At 41.5% G+C, this 24,258-nt stretch overlaps 1 protein-coding gene across 1 annotated transcript in view; it reads left to right on the top strand.

The window, feature by feature from the left end:
• The window catches only part of LOC132822281 (interleukin-17 receptor C-like), a 70,086-nt gene that overhangs the window by 6,454 nt on the left and 39,374 nt on the right, over positions 1 to 24,258 (top strand). The window contains exons 2-5 of the mRNA XM_060835454.1: positions 17,518 to 17,539; positions 20,815 to 20,952; positions 22,931 to 23,023; positions 23,746 to 23,858. Coding sequence (XP_060691437.1) covers positions 17,518 to 17,539; positions 20,815 to 20,952; positions 22,931 to 23,023; positions 23,746 to 23,858 — 366 coding nt within the window. The remainder of the gene's footprint in view (positions 1 to 17,517; positions 17,540 to 20,814; positions 20,953 to 22,930; positions 23,024 to 23,745; positions 23,859 to 24,258) is intronic.

The following is a 24,258-nucleotide window of genomic DNA, read 5'->3' as shown; positions in this document are numbered from 1 at the left end:
ATTCAGGCAAGTGGGGAGTATTTCATCACACTCCTGACTTGTGCCTTGTGGATGGTATACAGGCTTTGGGAGTCAGGAGGTAACTTCCAAACATTCCTAGCCTCTGACCTGCTGTTATAGCCAAATTACTTGTATGACTGGTTTAGTTTAGTTTCTGGTCAATGATAACCCCCAAGGTATTTATATTGGAATTCAATGATGGTCATGTCACTAACTGTCAAGAACTGATAGTTAGATTCTATTTTGTTGGCACTCATGTGACATGAACATTTCTTGCCGCTTGTCAGCCCAAACCTAGATCCTGCCCAGGCCTTGTTGCATTTGTATATGGACTGCTTCAGTATGTGAGGAGTCACATATGGTGCTGAACATGGTGTAATCATCAGCAAATGTCTTCACTTCTGACCTTATCAGGGGAAGGTCATTGATGAAGCAGCTGAAGATGTTTGGGCCTCGGACATTTTTCTGAGGAACTCCTGCAGAGATGTCCTGGAGATGAATTGACTGACCTCCAATAACCACAACCATCTTCCTATGTGCCCAGTTTGACTCTAAACAACAGAGATTCTTCTCCATGGTTCCCATTGATTCCAGTTTGCTAGGGCTCCTTGATACCACACTTGATCAAATATGCCCTTGATGTCAAGGGCAGTCACTCCACCTTCACCTCTGGAAATCAACTTTTTTGTTCACGTTGGACCAAGGCTGAACTAAGGTCAGGAGCTTACTGACCCTGACAGAACTGAGCAGGATATTGATGAGCAACTGCTGCTCCTTTATTGATGATCAAGAATAGACTGATTGAGCCTGGTTGGATTTGTCCTGCTTTTTGTGTACAGGACAATTTTCCATGTTGTCAGATAGACACCAACGTTGTAGCTGTACTTGATCAGCTTGGCTAAGAATACAGCAAGTTATAGAGCGCAAATCTTCGGTTCTATAGTCAGAATATTCTTAAGGACCATAGCCTTTGCAGTATCCAGTGCTCCTCGATGTCATGTGGAGAGAATAGAATTGGCTGAAGACTGAAATGCAATGCTGGGATGTCTGGAGGAAATTATAACAGATCTTCCAGTCAGAACTTCTCACTGAAGATTGCTGAGAACGCTTCAGTCTTATCTTTTACCCTAATGTGCTGGGCTCCCCCATCATTGAGAATGGGATGGTCTGGAGTCACATATTGGCAAGATGAGAGAAGAATAGTAGTTTCCCTAAAGGTCTTAGTGATGACAGAGGGGTTTTCATGACAATGAACAACGCCATGGTTAGACTTTTAATTCCAGATATCTATAGAATTCAAGCGTTATCACCTGCTGAGGTGGAATTCAAACCTGGCCCCCAGAACATGACCTGGGCCTCTCGATTACTTGTACAGTCACAAAACTAATAGCTCCCATGTCAAATTTACTGTAACACACCAGAAGAATTCTAGAAAAGATTGCCCGAATAGTTTTGAGTTTGCCCCTTTCCATCTTGGGGATAAGGCAAGTTTTAATGGATGGCTGTTTGACAGTGCATTGAAGAGGATAGTAAGAATTCTGATTCACTGTGTTATTCCTTTACCTTAATAAAACTATTCACTGTTTTAGAGTGTCAGAGCACATATTAATTCTACTTTTTGACATTGACATTGGCAGCTTGTGACGCATTCCAGTGACTGTGGCACGCAGAATCAGAATTCTCTCTTTTGAATCCTGAATTTCATAATTGTCTACTTCTGCTTGCAAGAGTGACTGCTGAGGCTGAATTCATGAAAGTGCCTCCTGAGAAAACCCAAAGACCTGACACAATGGACAAGCATTTCCTCAGCCTCCCCCTTCCCAGCCCATTGCCCCTTTTCCAGAAGAGCAATGGGAACTATTTATATGGATAAACAATATTCCTGCTGCACTCCGGCAGCACCAAGGAAATTTCGAGCTCATTTTCCCAATCCTATCGAGATCCTGGGAAAGTCACCAATGGAATGAAGCTTGCTGCACTTGAGTAAGATGTAATGTGATTCCTACTGTTAGATTCCTTGGTTCTTGTTTTCCTGTTGTTTAGACATTGTTTAATCTTCCTTTGGGAGATTGAATAAATGGAGTCGAGTGCTGCACTTTGTAGGGTAGGCTAGAAAGAGGAACCCAATGGGATGACTGGCCTTTCTCATTTCTTATTTTCCTTTGCAATATGTTAAAAATGTTGACTGAGTTATACTGTTGCATCTCAATGTGCATTGAAAACCTCAATGCCAGGTTATGCCCATAGGAAAACCAATTCTCTCCTGAGTCAAGAGCAACTGGACACCCTACTCAGAAGAAAAATGGGAATTTATAAAGGAAAAGGTGATTGGAGGAAAAAAATCAGAGATTGATGGACATTCATTCTATCTCTGATAGACCTCCTTTAAAGAGTTTCCTGTCTTTCTCTGCCTTTCCTTCTCCCTCCACCTTCCCTCTTTTCCAGTCATGCCAAAAAATTTCTTAAGTGCCTACATCATCCCCTTTAACTTACAGAACGTGCGCAACCACACAAGAAGTTCAACAGTGAATGCACACTTACAGAAATTGCCTTCACATTCAAAAAAGGTCTAGAGAAAACACTTCTGTTTCATCCTCATTCCTCACTCTCCCCCTCCTTCAATTTTGTCCATGTTTTCCTCACTCCGTCCATGTTTCTCCCCCTCTCAACCCTTTCTGATTTCTCCATCCACCTCTTTCCCATCATCCTTTCCCATTCCTTCCCCTTTTACCTGGATCAAATGATTCTTACTTTCACCTCATACAGCCCCTCCCACTCACTGAGTACTGACTACGAAAGGAAATCAACAAGTTTATACAACAGTATTAAATTTCAGTGAATCAGGCTATTATTATGCAACATATCCAGGAATGTACGTACTTGCAAGTTAATATACTCAGAAATCTTACACAATACATGTTGGAGTAGAATGCATCTGTAATGTAGATATTACTTCTCAGTGGAACATGTTAAGCTATCTGAAGAATAATTTTGCAATACTTCCTGTTCGCATTAAATGAAGAGACAGAGCCTGTTGCATCAAACAAGCATCCTGTTGTTCCATCTAGTTACCAGTTTTAACACACAGTGATGGGAAAGCAGGAGGAATGGTTTCTCAAGAAAATAAATTCATAAATTAATTACTAGAGACTAGCTCTGTCAATATGCCCACTCAAGCCCACTGCAATGGAGGAACAGATCTAAGTATGAATTCCCTCAATTTTAATTGAAATGACCATGTATGAGGGATATTGAAAGATGTGATGCATAGATAGGATCTGAGTGCTTTGATAAGCTATTTCATTCGCTGTTATGGTCCGGGCTAAAACACTGCAGTTTTGTTCCACAATCTCAACTGCCTAATATTGTACTGCAATAACAACATCTTTCATTTATATAGCACCTTTAATGCAACCAAATACCTCAAGAGTCTTCACAAGAACATAATAAAATAAGCCACCAAAGGATAGTTTCAGTTGACCAAGTTCTAAGTTGTAGCTTTCAGGAGGTATCTTAAAAAAGAAAAATGAGGTGGAAGCACAGAGGTTAAGAGCAGGAATTCCAGAGCTTAGAGCCAGACATCTGAAAGCAAAGCCAGCAGTGATGAAGCAGTTATGATTGTGCAAGCACAAAAGGTCAGATTTAGAACAATGCAGTTACCTCAGAGGGTGTATTAGTTCACAGAATCACAGATTAGTTATGGTTCAGAGGGAGTAATTTTGCACATTGTGTCTATACTAGAATTCCTGCCAGCCATTGCATCTCGCCTCAATACAATGGCTATGAATATGTCAAGCTAAAAAAGCAGTACATGTGAATTTCCTGCATGCCCACAGTTTTAAAACATGAAGATTTAGCTGGGAATAAGTCATTTTTCTGATGCTTCTTCATGAATTAAAAAAAAGTGCCATTTTACAGCTCAGCTGAAGAATAGAGAAGTTTTCACAGTTGAATGTTTTGAAACTTTATGCATTTACAATGGCTCATTTGCTTATGTTTTAATTTTCCCAAATAAAGAAAATCTCCCAAGTCTAGAAGGAGAAAGGCAACAGTTTCATTCGAGCACCACTTATAGGCTTCTCTCCAAGTCACCATTCCTTTGTCACCATAGGCAAGATCCCTTCACTAACAACACTGTGGAAATGCCTTCAACACACAGGCTGCAGCTAAGAAAGCACCAACCTCTTGAGGGATTATAAATGCTGGCCCAGCTAGAGACACACACATCCCAGGAACAAATAACTAAAAGAAAAATAAATTTGAGTCCCATGTTTTCCTTAGATTCTCAAACCAGACTGTCGCTGAGCTTCATGTTCAGTGTATGCTAATGAAATTATCACTTACATTTAAAATTAATTAATATTGACAGTATGTGTGAACAAATACAGAAAGGTTTGGTTTGTGATTTCCCAATTACTTACTACCACTCACCTGCACTCCTGGATCCCTCCCACCCCCAAGGGAAATTCCATCCAATGAGGTAATCTTCCAGAAATAACGTATTATCTTGTGATTGAACACAGTCTGCTTTTTCTTTATTTCAAAAATATATTTATTCATAAAAATCTCTTTGTATATATTGACACAAAAGCAGTTCAGTACTGCACAGTTGCATTTCAAGCAAACAAATAAGATGTTGAACTTAAATTGTCCCAACAAAACCAAAGACCTCTCTTCCACAAAGGTGCTGGGATGGTCTGGCAACTGAATGGTCCCCCATTTAGAGAAATGCAATTATCTCAGAGAACCATAGGAGATTATAGAGATAGGAAAAGGAAAAGCCATTGGGGATTTTGATGTTCAAATAGAATTGCTTCTTCATAACCAGAAGGCATTGTGAATTAATGAGCTCTGGGGAATATCTGAATGGTAGTTTGAAATGTATCTGACAATTGTAATCATTGAAGATGATCAAAGGTGTTTCTGTATGCAAGGATTTCAAGAAGAAAAAATAGATAGGGTGGAGCTGTTTGAATTATATTGTAGACAAATTGTTCCTATGACACTGACGTATGTGTACAAACATGAACAATACAGACGTAATTGGTCTTAAGCATTAACTTCATGGATGAGTACCCAATGATAGCTAGTTTTCAGACAATTGTTTATGCAAAAGATTTCCACACACACAGCAGGATCATGAAAGCATATGATAATTTGAAGAGATGTAAACTTTTAGTATTGAGTATGATAATATTGAGTACTCAGTAATGAATATTGCCTGAAGTCAAAATGACTCCTCTCCTCCTTTTGCTACTGTTAACCATCAGAGAAAGTTTATCAAGTGAACATCAAGAATCACCCCCTCCACTCTGGTTAGTTGTAGGTTAGATTAGTAGTTAGTTGAGTTTTGGTTTCTCGGTATCTTTTTTTTGTTTGATAAATTTTGGTTATTATTTATTAAAGATTTAATTGTATATCAATTTTTTAAATTTGTAAACTTGTAAAAATATGTTAAATTTACAATAAAAATATCACCGCCAACAGGGTAGTAGAGAATGCTTGGATAACTAATTTAACTGTTCTACTGCACCATCTTTTAATCAGATAGAGATAACTACAGACAAGTAAGAGGATGGTATGGGGAACCACAAAAGGAGAGAAAAATCCATATTAAAAAGCAAAGGGACTTTGAACTAGCTGGAAGAGAATAAATTCAACTGAGTCAGAATTGAATATTTCATTGGGTGGCATTAAATTACATGGGTGTAATGTACTGGTGGAGATAAGAGATTCCTATGTGACTAAAATAGATGTTGTTTGGACTTTGAAACAGAGTTGTTTTTGGCAAAGCTTGTGAAAACACTTTATTCATTAACCCTTTCAGTGTGGGAACCTCCATATTTGAGACTGTACCTGAAACTGAATATAATTCCAACCAGACATTGCCCACAGCTTTAGCAATGTAATCCATATGACTGTTACAGGTACATGTCTTCCAGGTACAATTCCCCATGTCCTAGAACCTTGAAAGATTAACATACTGCTTAGGAATAGCCTCGTGGTGTTGTCTCTGGACTGTTAATCTAGAAGCTCAGCCATTGTTCTGAGGATTCAGGTTTGAATCCCACCATGGCAGATTTGGAACTTGAATTTTAAAAAATGGAATTAGGAGTCTAATGATGACCAGGAATATGTTGTTGATTGTCAGAAGAACCCATCTGGTTCACTAATATCCTTTAGGGAAGGAAACTGCCATCCTCATGGGTTTGAGACAAAAATAACTGCAGATGCTGGAATCCAAAGTGGACAGTCAGGAGGCTGGAAGAACACAGCAAACCAGGCAGTATCAGGAGGTGCAGAAGTCAATGTTTCAGGTGTAATCCTTCTTCAAGACTGAGGGTGGGTGTGGGGGTAGCTGCAGATAAAGGGGATGGCGGGGGCACACCCTTTAGTGGTGAAGTGAGGATAGGTGAAGACACGTAGATTGTACAACTTGGTTGGTCATTGGGAGGAATGAATCCAGTTGGTGGCAGGGAGCAGTGGAAGGGGATGGGGTGCTGAGAAGGGAGTCGGGGGTTGGGGAGGGAGGTTATTTGAAATTGAAAAACTCAATGTTGAGTCCTCCAGGCTGTAGGGTGCCCAGGAAGAGGAAAAGGTGTTGTTCCTCCAATAGGAGCTGTGGTTTGTTCTGGCAATGGACCTACATGTGACTCTAGACCCCAGCAATGTGGTTGACTCTTAACTGCTCTCTGGGCAATAAGTGCTGGATTAAGTCAGTGAAGCCCACATCCTGTGAATAAATTTAAAAAACAATGTTGTGAACACTATTAATGATAATTATATTTCCAGTACTCTCCATATGCAAGGGGATTCATCCAATACTTTGAATGCCAATCAATATTTTAAAACAGAAAAGACTTGAGGTGGTATTTTGAGGCCCTGGACCACCAATGGGACCTCATGAAGTATGCAATTTATCAGAAAATTGCAGAGGTATTACTAACATTTTTCTGTCTATCAATGTCAGTAGGCCAAACAATTGCATCATGTGCAACTACATACTACAATCAGCAATTCATCATTTTCAATATATTGTCTTTCTTGGCTTTAAAACAGATTTTATTTTGAAAAAGATGCTGTCTTCAACGTGGCCTTCTTTCCACATCAGTTTGGGCTATGGCTTTTTTTTTAAAACAGTATGAAGCAGTTGAGTCAAAACAAAATAATGCAGTTAATGGCTAACCAGTTTATGCTCCTCCAAGCACACCCAAGCATTGGAAACACATAGTGTACATTCTGAGATACTGATTTAGCAATTTGTTGTCGCAGAATAACTCTAGCAAAGATCGGTTGTGTCATCGAGACTCACTACCATGCATTTAGATGTGTGTTGAGGTTTCCCAATCACGTGGATAAAGTCTATTTGCTTTGCAGATTGACTTCTTAAAGATGGGTCTGTATTTCAAAAAGTTTGAAACCTGTGGGTGAATGATACAGTTACTGTGCAGTCGCAGATTTGATTTAGCTGTTCCTTTGCACAGTGAAGAAAATCAATGTGATTTCCAATTAGCCGTCAACTGGCAGAGCATAGCTCCCCTTCTATCATTTGTGAGAGCTACCACAAACAAAAAGCAATCAAAGGATCTGAACAGATGGATTTGTCTGCTTAGTGCTAATTGTTAACTAGTGTAAAGCTGCAGTCTTAATTTGATTGACTTAGCACCAATCACCTTGAGTGAATTGTTTTATTTCAGAGCATCTGTGCAAGAAAGGGCTGTGGATGGGACCTTATAGAGGTCTGGGAGATGTGGACTATGGTGGGAGTTGAGGGGAAGTGGATGAGATGTCCTTTTGAGGCATTTCTGAGAATGGTTCTGGGAATGAGAAACTTTAGTTGTGAGGACAGTATGAAGAAGTTGGGACTGTTCTCCCTTGGCAGAAGCAGACTGGGAGAAGATTTGATGGAGGTTTACAAAATTGTGAGCAGGCTGGAAAAAAGTAAATTAGGAATAGCTGTTCCCACTCATAAAACATCAAGGCAAGAGAGGGAATAGACTTAAAGATGTGCAAATAAAGGAAGGGTGATGTGAGAAAAATCTCTTTCACACAGCGAGTCATTAGAGTATGGAATGCACTGCCTGGAAATGTGGTGAAGGTTCAATTCAGGTCTTCATGGGAGCATTGGAGGATTATTTGGATAGCAATAATTTGTGGGAGTATGGAGGAGAAAGCAGAAGATGGGCTCAAGGTAATGATACTTGTTTGAAGAACCAGTGCAGTGTTTCTTTTGATAACAAAAAGGTTGTTGGGGAGGGGGAGGTGTAAAATAGAGGCATTTAGCCAGGTAGAGACACAATGACAGGAGCATCTGCAGGAATATGGGAGGTACACAAAAGAACATTGATGGGCATGGTAGGCTATGGATTGAGGATCAGTGGCAGTGACCACTCCAGTGGTCTCTGCAGTGGGAACACAGATGAACAGGCTAGACATTATTAAGGTGTAATGCCAGGGTTGAAGGGGTCAGGGTGGCGAAGTTGAATAAGTTGTGTCTCCACATTGCAGGATGGGTATAAATGGGCTGTCAGCTGGTGCGAGGTACAATGGGGACATTGGTAAAAGGCACCTGGAGATCAGCTGGGGTCTGGTGTTGACACTGTTCGCAGCAAGCTGCAATCCTTGTCATTACTTTTCATTTTATAGATGCTAACAGCAACTGGGAATGCTGTAACAACATCTGGACGGGTGATGTCAGTTTGAAGGGCGAAAGCATGAAAATGTATGCTACCACTGACTGTTCGGAGGTTCAAGAACCTCTCTCGCCCCTTGTGTTCCTACTGACAGTCCTGGTGCCCTGCTGCATGTGGCATATCTGTCATGGTGGTTGCCTTCCCAAGAAGGCGTAGGCTGATGCAGGACGACCAGAGCTGACGGTAAGCTCAAGAGCAGCAGCAGGCTACTGCAGAGGATGAGGAGCACCCAGCACAGGCAGAGGACAGCCACAGAACTTGTGTGCATGGTGTAGGGTCCACAGGAGGTCCAGAGTATTATGACTTTGAGTAAGGTGAACTACCAACACGGGCTCCCTAAGTCCCAGGACACCGTGACAGAATTATACTGGAGCAGGGCCCGAGGAAAGGGAGGCCAGTGTAGTCCAGACAGAGGCTGCCTCATCTTCCCAATATGCTATGGTCTCAACAATTGGAGCAGGCAATGTGCTGGACCCTGACAAACTGTGGGATAGGGAGCTGTTCCATGGAGGAAGATGAGGACACTGGGGAGGAGGAAGCTCTCCTTGTGCCTGACAGAATTTAGCTGAATCAGGCAGTACAAGCCAGGCAGATGCTTCCAGCAGATGAGAGCTAGGTGCAGCAGACAATTGGGTAGGCACACATCAGCCTCCATTTGTTTTCTTTATGTTCCCTTTTGATGATTATAAAGAGAAAACTCATGTTTGGAATTTCCACTTACTTGCCTGTATGTGGTGTGCTTCTACTGGACTATGATAAGATCCCAGTCTACAGTGGGTATTGGGACAGAGCAGCAGTGACTTGGAGAGGGTGATTTAGATGGGATCTAATGACTTGTACAGTGTGTGGCCTGGTGATTAAACAGAGACCAGGGTGAGAGAATGGCAGCCGTGAGGTACAATACTGGATTATCAACATTTGTCTGGGTACACAGCAACTTCTTAAAGATGGTGTGAGTGGTAGAGACACTGATCTTTAGGCAGATATTACTGAGTGGTGACTTGCTTCAGGAACAGCATGAGGTAAGGGGTCAAGAATCGGGAGTGGGATAGGTAATTATTGAGGTGAGTTTGGTAAGATACTTTTTCGGTGTTATGTGAAAAACCTTCTTAGAAAATGTGATACAACTCTCCCAGCTAAACTTTTCAAAAAAGTAAGATTCAGCCGTATTTGTTATTAAAGTCCTGGTGATTTTCTAGCATGATTTAGTGTAGGCTTTGGAAAGTTGCCATGTGTCCAAGGAACAGTAACAATGTCACACAAACCAACAATAATTGACAAGGGCATGCAATTGTTCATGTGAGGCATGAATGAACACATAGCTCTGTGCCTTAGTCAAATAATCTGGAAAGGCTTGCATTAAAGCATTTAGGAAGCTGGTTTTTTGTTTCTTCAATGTACTGTATTGTCATATTAAATTTCACTTGTCACTGACCTGCCCATTTTCTGCAAAAATGATTTTGTAGTTTCTGTGCAAATTCCCAAAATTCATTGCGTTTTCCTAATCAACCTGTTCAGAGATAATGCACCTCTGGAGTAGGTGGTACTTGAACCTAAATCTTCTGGCTTAGAGGTAGGGACACTACCACTGTACTACAAGAACCCTAGCTCCACAGCTTCACCTTCCTTTCCTAGATTGTTCACATTAGCATGTTTGACCGCTTTGTACTTAAAAATCCAATTGGTTGACGTAAATTAGAACCAACAAAAGAGGTATCTCCAAGTACTTTGTATTCCTCTGGCATAACTTAGGGCCAAAAACCCATACTTTCCTACTCTCACCACTCTTTCCTACACTATTGGAGGTAATTGTATCCATGGTTAATCCCTTTGAATACCAACATAAACACATCCTTTTAAGCATATAATGTGAGGTTATGATAGTCAAGGATTACGCATTCCACTGTGTTATGGTTGTACAACTTTTAAAATGAGGCTGAAAAGCTGGTCACAGCTCAACCACTGAACAATGCAGAGATGGTAATATTATATCAAAAGTATTTAGATTAAGAACAGTAGTCTTCACCTAAGGATTCTTAATGCATTGTTACTGCATTCTTCTGTTTATTATTTTAGGCATGTGCTCATTTAAAATAAACAAATATGTACCTACTTAAGAACATCGCACTGATGATTAAGCAGGTAAGCACTTGTGTATAAACTTTGCCAGGTGGAAATACTGTATCTCTCTCTAAAAGTGGGATTAAATCCCACACTGAATACCGAACATTGAATTCCACCACATCAGAAAACCCCTGCTATTTTCAAGCATCTTTTTCATTTCTTACTGTTAGATAAGAACATTTCTCCATTTCCTGCCCAGCCTGAAAAACAGGCTTCTTGGCTGTTTCATGATCATCATTTAATGTCAACTTCCTCCATCTGAGCTTGTTCTCAATTTTCAGCTCAGACAGGCAAAGGGAGTAGGGAAACAGCAGGGGCTTAGCAATTCCAAGGCTCTGGAATGTCAGTATCAAAGGAGCACTTGGTGGAAGATTTTATGTCTCCTAGGTTTGTAGGCTGGACATCCTGTAAAATACCTGATGGCCTTCCTGCCATCACTCTTTCTCTCCCCTAACCACGGATGTTTTTGAAATGTTATTGGGACGGGCAAGACCTAGGGCAGCCCAGGCATTCTCATCCCAGTTGAAGTCCTCAATTGCATGGCTAATTATTAGCCACAATGTCCAGTTCTTAGCCAACCTCAGTTTTGAAGCTTATGGGAAGAATTGAGGGATGAGGAGCATTCTATCACGTCAACCTGCTCAAACCTCACACGAAGTTGGGGGGGGAGTACCTCCCTCAAAGGTCTACCTACTCTCACATTCCTGATGAAGAGCTTATGCTCGAAACGTTGACTCTCCTGCTCCTTGGATGCTGCCTGGCTGGCTGTGCTTTTCGAGCACCGCACTTTTTGACTCTGATCCCCAGCAGTCCTCATTTTATCCTAATACCTTCAAAGGTCTACCCCCAGGTGGTCATTCTCCCCATGGCTTCTCTATCAAGATTCTCACATCCCTCGCTATGTTCTCCTCCCCCCCCCCCCCACCGTTGACCGCAGTTCCTCCTACTGCTGTGAAACACTCAGCACTGAATACTGGCACTTGCAAAGGAATAACTGCTCACTGATCCTCAGTTTGGGTTCCTCCATGCCCACTCAGCTCCTCACCTGATTACAGCCATGTTCCAAACATGGGCAAAGGAGTTTAACTCCAGAGCTGAGGAGAGAGTGATTGTGCTTAACATCATCTGGGTATGACATTAAAGAGCTCTTGCAAAACAGAGATTATTGGAAGTCAAGAGGAAATCTCTCCACTAGTTGGACTCATACTGAGTACAAAGGAAGATAGCTGTGGTTGTTGAAGATCAAACATCTCAGGATATCACAGCAGTAGTTCCTCAGGGTAGTGTTCCAGGCTCAACGTCAATGATCTTCTCTCCATGCTAAGGTCAGAGTAGGGATGTACACCAATGATTGCACAATATTTAGCACAATTTGCCACTCTCCAGATACCGAAGCAATCCATGTCCATTTGCAGCAAGCCCTGGGCAATATCCAGGGTTAATAACTAACAAGTAGCAGTCACGCCACACAAATGACTGTCTCCAATAAGAGAGAATCTGACCCTTACATCATCATTGCTAAAAGCCCCACTAACAACATCTTTGGGGTTACCATTGACCAGTAACTAAACTAGACTAACCATATAAATACTGTGGCTGAAAGAGCAGATTAGAGGCTATGAATAGTACCATAACTCCCCAAAGCCTGTCCATCATCTATAAGGCCCAAGTCAGGAGTGTGGTGGAATGTTTCACATTCCTTCAACCACAATGCAGGGTGACAGAAGTGTGTACCATCTAAACGATACACTGGAGTAACAAGGAGTCCTTCAATGGCAGCTTCCAGATCTGCAACTGCTGCCATCTAGAAGAACAAGGGCAGTAACTCATGGAAACACCAATCCCCCACCTAAAGTCACATGCCATTCTAATTTGGAACTCTGTAGTTGTTCTTTCACTGTCACTGGGTTAATTTCCTTGAATTCCCTCCTTAACAACACTGTGGGTGTCTCTACACCTCAATTGTTTAAGAAGACAGCTTATCACCACCTATCCAATGGTGCCTCATGAATGAATATGTGAAATGGGTGGTGGGAAAAGTGTGACTATTGCAATGGTCTGTGTTGTGCTTTTCTAGTTGTTAACATTTTGGATGTTGGGCAGTGGTGAGGAGAAAATACTTCCCTTCCTCTTGTTGAGATCATTTGAACAGGTAAAAGAAGCTTCTCCCTCAGCAAGGATTAAACTTGTGTGCTTAGTGCAGACTGTCCATGCATAATGACAGACAACTGCCATTTGTGCAGTGACTGAAGGATGGCATTGATAGACTGATTTCAGATGGGTGGTTGTGCACTGAGTGCAGCCTTCGACATGACACTGTCAGAATAGAAGTATGGAGGATTTTGGTGAGCGTGGTGCCTGAAGATTGAAACCTGCTGACTACAAAATACAGGACATTAGAATGAGGTAACTGCAGAATTGAGATTTGAAGAGTGTGTACATGACAACTTAGGGACTGTACATTGTGTGTAATGACTATTGCAAATGACTGGCTGCAGATTGGGAAGGCTGATTACAAAATATTGATTAGAAGTTGGGAGATTGAAGTTTAGTGACTAAAATAGATGTAATAAATTTGGATTTCCATAAAAGAGGTTCAATAAGCTACCACACATACGGCTAGCGAATGCAATAAGAGCATGTGATGTTGTGGGTACTACATAAGTATGGATAGATGATTGGCTAACTATTAGAAAACAGAGTTGGAGTAAAGGAGGCTTTTTCAGGATGGCAACATGCAACTAGTGGAGGTACATAAGGATCCTTGCTTGGGTCCGCAGTTATTTTAAAATATTTATTCACAACTCAATGAGCGAAGTGAACTTACTATCTCCGGGTTTGCAGATGACACAAAACCAGGTGGGAAGGTAAATAATGAGGATGAGAAAAACAGTCTGCTCAGGGAATATATCTAGATTATGTGAATGGGTAAAAACTTGGCAGATGGAATATCATGTGAGAAAATGTGAAATGATGCATTTTTGCAGGAAGAATAGAAGGGCTGAATATTAGTTAAATGGTGAAAGACTGCAGAAAAGTGCAGCAAGGAATATTTTAGGGCCCTCATGTATGAATCACAAAAATCCATCAGCCAAGTTCAGGAAGTAATATTGAAGACACATTGAATTTAAGTTTCAAAGGGGATGGAGTGTGAAAATAAGGAGATCTTGTAAAAAAAAACTGTACAAGGAACTAGTCAGACCACAGCTGGAATACTGTGAACAATTTTGGTAAGATATCATGAACAGTAAGGAAAGATATCCAGGCATTGGAGGCAGTCTGGAGAAGGTTCACAAGGCTAACACCAGGAATGGAAGAGGTTTCTCATAAAGATAGATCTATTAATTGGTTTTTAGAAAAAGACTACAGCAGAGAGGTATCAGAAAGCACTTAAACTCAAACGTATACAAAGTAATAAAGTAATTAACTAAGCAGACATGGCTGGGCAGGTGATGTGCTGTAGCTGTATGATGTGGGAGCTGGCTGATCCCATTGTGAATGGCAGTGACCACATCTGCAGCAAGTGTTGGTTGCTGGAAGAACTCTGGCTCAGAGTTGATGATCTGGAATTTGAGCTTCAAACACTGCGGCACATCCAGGAGGGGGAGAGTTACCTGGACGCTTTGTTTCAGGAGGCAGTCACACCTGGGAGATTAAGTAATTCACATTCAGTTAGTGATCAGGGACATCAGAGTGTGACTGTAAGTGAGGCAGGTAGGGGGACCTTGAGTTCAGGAGTGCAGGAGCCTCAGCCCTTGACCTTGTCCAACAGGTATGAGATTCTTGCTTCCTGTACGGATGAGTAAAAGGGCTCTGGACAGGATGAGCCAGCTGACCACGGCACCATGGTGCAGAACACAATTCAAGAGGGGGGAGCAAAAAGACAAGTAGTTGTTATAGGGGATTCTATAATTAGACGAACAGATTGTATCTTATGCAAGCCAGATCGGGAGTCTCGCATGGTATGTTGCCTGCCCGGTGCCAGCGTGTGGGACATCTCCGACCGGCCTGAAAGAATATTGGAGCGGGAGGGGGAGGATCTAGTTGTGGTCCACGTTGGGACTAATAATATAGGCAAAACTAGGGTGGAGGACCTGTTTGGGGATTATCAAGCACTAGGAAGGAAATTTGAAGTACAGGTCCTCAAGGGTCATAATCTCCGGATTACTGCCCGAGCTATGTGCCAATTGGCAAAGGGATAAGAAAATTAGGGAAGTAAACACTTGGCTAAGGGATTGGTCTGGGAAAGAGGGATTCCATTTCATGGGGCATTGGCATCAGTTTTGGAACCGGGGGATCTGTACCGTTGGGACGGTCTCCACCTGAACCGATCTGGTACCAATCTTCTAGCGAAGAGGATAAATAGGGTGGTCAGTAGGACTTTAAACTTCTGAGTTGGGGGGAGGGGAAAGTGAAAGCGACAGGGAGTATGGAGTTAAATGGAAAGATAAGCAGGAGGATAGCATGTGTGCAGGTGGATTTAACCTTGAGGCAGACTAGGAATGCAACAAAAAGGAAGGATAACTTAGGACATTTTATGATTTCCAATATCTCTAATGATAAGAATGTTAGCTTTAAGGCACTTTACCTGAATGCTCATAGCATTCGTAACAAAGTAGAATAACTAACGGCACAGATCATCGTGAATGATTATGATGTGGTAGGCATCACAGAGACATGGTTGCAGGGGGTTCAGGACTGGCAGTTAAACATCCAAGGATTTACAACTTATCGAAAAGACAGAAAAGTGGCTAGAGGGGACGGGGTGGCCTTATTCGTTAAGAACAAAATTAAATCTATGGCACTGAATGACTTAGGGTCGGATGATGTGGAGTCTGTGTGGGTGGAATTGAGGAACCACAAAGGCAAAAAAGCCATAATGAGAGTTATGTACAGACCTCCTAACAGTGGTCAGGACCAGAGGTGCAACATGTACCGGGAAATAGAAAAAGCATGTCAGAAAGGCAAGGTCACGGTGATCATGGGGGACTTCAATATGCAGGTGGACTGGATAAATAATGTTGCCAGTGGATCCAAAGAAAGGGAATTCTTGGAATGCTTACAGGACGGCTTTTTGGAACAGCTTGTCATGGAGCCCAGAAGGGAGCAGACTATTTTGGATCCAGGTCCCTGACGCTGTGAGGCAGCAGTGCTAACCACTGAACCACAGAAAGTTGAGTTGTTGAAAGTTATCAAATCTACCATGGTCTCATTAGCAAGTTTTGAGAAGGTTTGATATCAACAAACACATTGACTTGGATCCCATTTACCACCCTCTGAGAAAAAGAAGAGGAAATGACATCACCACAGGAAATGACGCCACCAGTCCAAGGAAACCTAAACACATAAATAGAAAGCGGGTCACTAACACCAGTGCTTTTACAGAGGCTCATTGATGATGTCACCTAATATGTGACAAAACGTCTGAAAATGAACCTTCCAGCTCAGCGAGCAAACATGATGTCATTAAATGGTGGAGCAGACTCATTGGGTCTGAATGGTCTACATCTGCTGCTGTGTCTTACGGTCATAAACTGGGCCTGTGAGCTATACCTAGTGTGACTGAAATGAAAGTTAGTAAAAGGGGGAAGTAAGAGGCCATTGCTGATACAGAAATATTAATGGCTTCACTCCAACAAAACAGATGGAGAGTGAACATGCAGCAGGTTTGGAGAAAGGAACTGAGTGACTCGACAGATTTTCACTGCAGGAATGGGAGGTGCCGAGACTGCTTGGAATGTAAAGAATGGCATCTAGCTCAACCAGAATGTGTCTGATAATCCCCTGCTCTACAAGTCTTCCTAGAGTCATTAGAAATCTAGTCATGAACCAATCATCATGCACTGGTTGCTGTAATGTTTTGACTGACCCTGGATCCTTTCTGTATTTCCAATCAATCTCATCAGTTTGCAGCTGCTTTTAAGACCATTCGTATCCAGTACGTGATGAACTAAAGCCCTGACTGTGTTTCAGTTAGTAGGTAAAAAACTCCATTGTTGAAAATGTGTTGCTGGTTAAAGCACAGCAGGTTAGGCAGCATCCAAGGAACAGGAAATTCGATGTTTCGGGCATAAGCCCTTCATCAGGAAAAAACTCCATTGTACTAAAATCGCAAAAAAAATGGCAGAGGACTTATTGCCAGTGGGCTGGTCAATATTTATCCCTCAAACAACATCTCAGAAGTAGGTCATTATTGCATCTTGGTTTATGGGAGCTTGCTGAGTGTGAATGAGCTGCTGCATTTCCTCCGTTATTAAGTAAGGACACTACAAAAATACATCCTTGTCTGTAAAGTACTTTGAGACATCTTGGGTGTTAAAAGAAGCTATATAAAAGCAACTTCTTTTCTTTTTTATGACCCTGTTTTCATTCTCTCTCAGACTGAGAATTTATCCTCAAGATGGTTGCTTGGACACATGGCCACATTTCAGGCACTACTGTAGGTGCAGGTTATTAGCTTTTGTAGACTGTCACTGTTGGAAAGGAGTCATTTTCAAACTTTGCACTTCATTTTATCACCAATTGCATCAGGAAAAGTACAAACCATGTACTGACATTTCTGATACTTCTCATTAAATGGTGGAGCAGCTACCCTTTACTCTTTATTGGCAAACCTCTCAACTAACTGGGAAGATAGAATTAAATAGTGATTTTAATAATTTTCAATTTTGACATTTTTTTTTCTCTCATTACTTTGCAGGCCTTTTCATGTGAAGCCAAGTGTAAGTATACTTATAAGTTTGTTGGCATCGAATGCCTATTGTTTAGCTGTAAATTGCATCTTGCCTTTTTATGTTGCACTTGATTATTAATCAGCAAAAGCCCCACTCATCCAACAATTACAACAATGAGATCTGCCCACGTCACAGACTTTCTCATGCTGGCAGGTCAAAGGGAAATTCATGTTGAACTTAACAATGGCAATCTCCTGTTAATTCACATAAGCGACTGAGGTGATGATGCACATTGTAGCACACTTAGAGTAAAATCTGGACAGAAGACTTTAGATGTCACATTAGATAGCAATCATGGCTATCTAATTCATGGTATTTCATAGCAACTAATGTCTTCTAGTATAAACTAAGAGCAGAAATTGCTGCAGAAGCTCAGTAGATTTGCCAACATCTGTGGCAAGAGGAACAGCGTTTAACATTTCGTGTCCGGTATGACTCTTCTTCATCGTTCAAACTTTGGGAATGGTGATGTATATGCTGCTGACGGAGGGAGAATGAAGGGAATAGATTGTGAGAATGCCCAGAGAAAAAGGCAAAAGTGGTGCTAGTGGTGGTAAAGGGGGAATAAAGATGTGAAATGGGGTCAATGATGGGAGGAGAAGGAAAAAAATAGTCAACAAGACACAAAAAAGACATGGCTGGGAGAGTAGTGGGGGAATGTAAGAAAAGTGCAGGACAGATCATGCTGTGAAATTAATGTCGAGTACTAGAGGCTGTAAATTGCCTGAGCATTAAAAAAGGTTATTCCTCCAGCTTGCATTGAACTTTATTTCTTCAAGAGGTAGTAGTAGGTGCAGGTACAGTTACAACATTTAAAAGACATTTGGACAAGTACATGAATAGGAAAGTTTTAAGGGATTTGGGCCAAATGTAGGCAAGTTGGACTAGTTTAGTTTGGGGAATTTCTGCATGACTCTAGAACTGTCTATGCATTTCCTTCTTGGTCTCCCTCTTGCTCTGTTACCCTCTGTTTTACCAATCACTACCAGATTTCTAGTTTCTTTCCCCTAAGTGCAAGCTCAAGGAATTGTAGTTCTCTTTTTGTGACTAATGATCCCAATGGTGGAAACTCCCTGCACCCTGAGAGCTGTTGGGCAATCAGAAACCAGTAGCTGTCCATTCTCTACAGTGTTAGTGGGATCATTTGGCAACTGTAGACAATACAACCAAGGAGAGACTTGGGATCACTGAGGAACCCCGATAGTGGGGAAGTGAGAGAGGTGGGAATGGATAGGGGTACCTGTGTGGTGACTGCCCTTGGTGATTGAATATCATTAACTACCCCCTTGAGGGCCTCAATTGATGGCAAAGCAGAGACCCACCTGGCACCCACACAGTCTGATTAATTACCACTGCTGCCTCCAATTCATCCTGGGGAAGTGCACAAAATCCCACCCACCTCTGTGTTGCCTTTCTATTTACCTTCCATTGTCTTAGATTCTAATGCACAATACAATAATATTGAGCAGATACAGACATGTTTGGCTATATCTAAAACACCAGGATATAGTCCAACAGGTTTATTTGGAATCACTAGCTTTCAAGACATTGCCTCTTCATCAGGTAGTTGTGGAACAGGACTATAAGACACAGAAGTTATAGCAAAAGGGTTACAGTGTCATGGAGCTGTAATGGCATTTTAAACAAAACGAGATTTAGTCTTTCATCTTTTAGAATGGAATATGCTAGTTTCGGTTCTTAAATGTGTAAATCCCAGAACTCCTTTTAAGTCACATTCTCAAGATAGCTTCAGCATTTCTAACAATATGTGCCATTTTAGCTCAGACAATGCATTAAAGATGTGAAGTTTCCCAATGTTGAGTCAGACTGGTTCTATTTCTAAAGTGGGACTTATAGGATCTTACATGGATTTAATCAGTTTTTGAGCAAAATAAAATGCTATTCTGCAAATACAAATTGACCCCATAAACTTATATGACTCAACATTGGGGCACAGACAGACTTTAACCTCACATCTTTAATGCATTGTCTGAGCTGAGATGGCACCTATTGTTAGAAGTGCTGAAGCTATTTTGAGACTGATTTGGAGATGCCAGTGTTGGACTGGGGTGTACAAAGTTACAAATCACACAACACCAGGTTATAGTCCAACAGGTTTAATTGGAAGCACTGCTCCTTCATCAGGTGGTTGACAACTTTATCTTGAGAATGTAGTTTAAAATTCTCATTTACATATTAAATTTGTAATTTACATATTAAAGAACTGAAACTAGCATGTCCCATTCTAAACAATGAAAGTCTTAATCTAAATTTGTTTAATATATCCAGTTCCATGACACTGTAACCCTTTTGTGTCTTATACTCCTGTTCCACAACCACCTGATGAAGAGGCAGCGTACATAGAACATAGAACATAGAAGGATACAGCGCAGTACAGGCCCTTCGGCCCTCGATGTTGCGCCGACCGAATCCTACCTAACCTATACTAGCCCAATAACTTCCAAATGCCTATCCAATGCCCGCTTAAATGACCATAAAGAAGGAGAGTTCACCACTGATACGGGCAGGGCATTCCATGAACTCACAACCCGCTGTGTGAAGAAACCTAGTGTCTTGAAACCTAGTGCTTCCAAATAAACTTGTTCGACTGTAACTTGGTGTTGTGTGATTTGTCCATCCCAGTCCAATACTAGCACCTCCAAATCATATATCCAAAACAAAATTACGTTTCTCAGCTTGACTAGTTATCCTAAGTGTAAAATAAGTTTGAAAGCTCAGCACAACCCAGTTGATGGCTTCACATTTTCAGCAGTTCTTAAGCTAGCATTAAGAAATTTCAGACTATCAATCTGCCCTAAGATGATGAGATACTGTGGAATACACCACTCCCTGTGAGGGTGATAGAGGTGGAAGCCCTCCTAACATTTAAGAAGTATTTAGATGTGCACTTGTGATGCCAAGGTATACAAGGCTATGAGCTAAAGTGCTGGACAGTGAGATTAGAAGAGTTGGGTGTTTATTTTTGACTGGCGCAGATTTGATGGGCCAAAGGGCCTTTTACTGTGTTGAAACCTCTCTGACTCTATACCTTTGGATTCATTGTGATTTCAAAGTTCATACTGAGGATTATGGGGCAATTACGCTATCATTCCCACTGTTGCAAAATTTAATGTTTGAGATTTAATGTTAACACCTGATCTGTGTTGGCAGTTATTTTGTCTTTGCCCAGTGACCCTTGTACTTTCTGACTTTATGTGCGATGTAACTAGCCTTCCTTGCTGTTTCATAACTCTTTTTGACAGACTGTGGCTGTGAAGAAATTAATGAAGCTATGCCTGTGAACAGACTTCTCCTAAATAACTTAACAACCTCCACTATACTGTACTGCAAAGAGAAATGTAGCCCATGTATACATGTCCAGTTGACTGTGTCACTAGCAGGTAAGGCTGAAGAATATTAATAATCTCAAACTGTTAAAAAAATTCAGAAGATTCAAGGTTATGACTAATGTCTGGGAAATAATTGCTACATGTCAGCAATTATTGATTGACGTTGAAAGTCTAAGGAAGTACTTTTAGTTGATACATTATGTTTACATTTCAATCCCTTTTTTCTTTATTAGATTAATAAATACAGTTTGATTAGACTAGGTATTGATTGTACACAAATATTTATTGTACTCTATCGGGAAGGGCCAGTTGGTTAAAAGTTTATTTTTCTCATGTGCAATAAAAAGTCTCCATTGCTAGGAGCTGTACCTTGTTAGTAATCATCGCTGACACTTAGCAATGAAGGAGCACCCTAGAAAAAAATTGTAATAACAGATTGCTCTAATTGTTCAGTCTCCTGCAGCCAGATGTCAGTTCACAAGAAAATAAACCATTTCTCTTCAGAAAGCAGCTGGGGAAAAGGCAATGGAAATTATTTGAACTTGGTTTATCTGAAAGAAATGGGACAGTGTCACATTGCAATGATAGGACAGAAACAGGCCATTCAGCCCAACAGGTCTGAGCCATTGTTTATGCTCTGCAGAAACCTTCTTCCATCCTTCTTCATCTGACCCCATCAGCATAACCTTTCCATTCCTTTCTCCTGCACGTGTTTATGTAATTTCTATGAAATGCATCTGTTCTAATCATCTCATGAGGTAGTGAAGATAAAATCAATGTGCACCCTATGGCACCCTATTTACACCCAGTTGCTATACTTTACATTAGATTAGATTCCCTATAGTGTGGAAACAGGCCCTTCGGCCCAACCAGTCCACACCGACCCTCCGAAGAGTAACCCACCCAGATCCATTTCCCTCTGACTAATACAGTTAACACTATGGCCAAAGAAGGCCACTTTTTCTGACCTTCCACTGGACAGACCATGCATTTAGCTGGATCATTATTCATATCATAGAGGAATTGTAAATCGGCTAACTTCTGCAAGCATTCTCTCCACTTTGCTGCAGTTTCTGGTGCAGAAACCGTTTGCTCAGTCAACATGGAGAATGTGCTGCAGAGGTTCTGTTGAATTTGGCACTAATTATCAATCTTCTGGAGGAGACTGAGTATGCACACTCATGCCTAGAAATTGACCTCCCAGAGTTCCAGTTCCACATTCAAAAGATGGCTAGAGAGGGGTCAATTCGTGATTCTGTCTCACGGAACAAATATTACCCTGCAACCTAGTGAATGTAGTGTCACCTTAGTGTGGTAGAGAGAACTCGTCCCTCAGTGTTTAACACAGTGGGCGGCATGGTGGCACAGTGGTTAGCACAGCTGCCTCACAGCGCCAGAGACCGGGGTTCGATTCCCGCCTCAGGCGACTGACTGTATGGAGTTTGCACATTCTCCCAGTGTCTGCGTGGGTTTCCTCCGGGTGCTCTGGTTTCCTCCCACAGTCACAAAGATGTGCAGGTTAGGTGAATTGGCCATGCTAAATTGCCCATAGTGTTAGGCGAAGGGGTAAGTGTAGGGGTATGGGTGGGTTGCGCTTCGGCGGGTTGGTGTGAACTTGTTGGGCCGAAGGGCCTGTTTCCACACTGTAGGTAATCTAATCTAAAACATTCATTCGTTCCTATAACCTATGCTGGCAGTTCAGTTCAATGCAGTGTTGAGGGGACTACTCAAATGATTGTGCAAGATCCTCTTCCACAGACAGGGCAGGCATGGCCAACTTTCCTCTCTCAAAAGTAAAAGTGAGGAAAAAAACAGCTTAACTGACTGTCGTTCCTGAAACTTTCCTGTGTGCAATCAACTAATCCACTTTGCTACGCAGCAACATTGACTGCAATCCAAAAGTTCTTAATTAAAGTGCTTTGAATTGTGCTGGAGGCATCTATAGACAGCACACAAATGTACTATGAAATTATCTTTTTAAAAAAAAGTAGAGCAGGCTAATGATTGTAACTTTCCCGATTTTGACCAGGAGGGGAGAGTAAATCGAGTCGGGGTGGAAGTGGAAGCAAGTCCAGTAAAAACAATGCAGATGAAGAAATTGAGGATGATGAATATAATGAAGGTAATTGTAATTAATATTCAAGATTTATCACCTGCACAATGTGGTAGTCAATGACCAGAAATCCAGACTTACTGGGCTTGATTTTTAAATTGGAAACCCAGCACCTAGATGATTGCTTGTATTGGTCAGAGCATTGAGTACGGGAGTTGGGAGGTCATTGATGTGGCTGTATAGGACTTTGGTTGGCTCACTATTGGAATACTGCATGCAATTCTCCCTGCTTTGGGAAGAATGCTGTGAAACAGGAAAGGTTCAGAAAAGATTTACGAGGATGTTGCCATGTTTGGAGGTTTTGAACTATAGGGAGAGGCTGAATAGACTGGGGCTATTTTCCCTGGAGCATTGGAGGCTAAGGGGTGACGTGTTATAAAATGATGAGGGGCATAGATAGGGTAAATAGACAAAGTCTTTTCCCTGGGTTGGGGGAGTCCAAAACTAGAGGGCATAGGTTTAAGGTGAGAGGGGAAAGGTTTAAGAGAGACCTAAGGGGCAACTTTTTCATGCAGAGGTTGATGCATATATGGAACGTGTTGCCAGAGGAAGTGGTGGAGGCTGGTACAATTACAGCATTTAAAAGGCATCTGGATGGGTATATGAATAGGGAGTGATTAGAGGGATATGGACCAAATGCTGGCAACTGAGACCAAATGGCAGTATTGACCAGGATGACCTTGTGAATGTGGACAGACATTTGGAAATAAAAAGCCTTCTTTTCCTTTCAGGTTTTGAGTTGATATATCTTTCTGTATATCACTCAACGAATGGGATAAACAGATGTGCACGGCTGAAGGTTCGATTCCATCCCTCTGATCATGAACTCAACACATCTCCAAAGGCAAGTGTGAAGAGAAGAGTTGGAACTCCGAACATCTTGCTCACACGCCAACAAATATAATATTAGACCAAATGTGAAAGAACGGGACTCCCATTAGTTAACATTAACTAATAAAACAGGCATGCATCTATGCACCACCTATGTGACCTGGGCCACCAAGTTGCCTGTTATTTCTATTTTCTGCTTCCCTCCTACTCTGACACTTCTGCCAATGATGTCTAATGTAAGGTCAAAGAACAGCACTTTACCTTTCCAATTAGGTGCTTTGGAGCCTTCCGAAATCAAAATTGTGTTCAATAATTTCTTCCTGCAACTTCTAACCTTATTGTTTTAAACTAACATATTGCTGATAATGCTGAATCTGTCATGTACTCCTGTTCTAGATCTATATTTTGTTTCC

Source organism: Hemiscyllium ocellatum, chromosome 14, assembly GCF_020745735.1.
Source record: "Hemiscyllium ocellatum isolate sHemOce1 chromosome 14, sHemOce1.pat.X.cur, whole genome shotgun sequence".
NCBI lineage: Eukaryota > Metazoa > Chordata > Chondrichthyes > Orectolobiformes > Hemiscylliidae > Hemiscyllium > Hemiscyllium ocellatum.
This window is presented reverse-complemented; position numbering and strand designations above follow the sequence as displayed.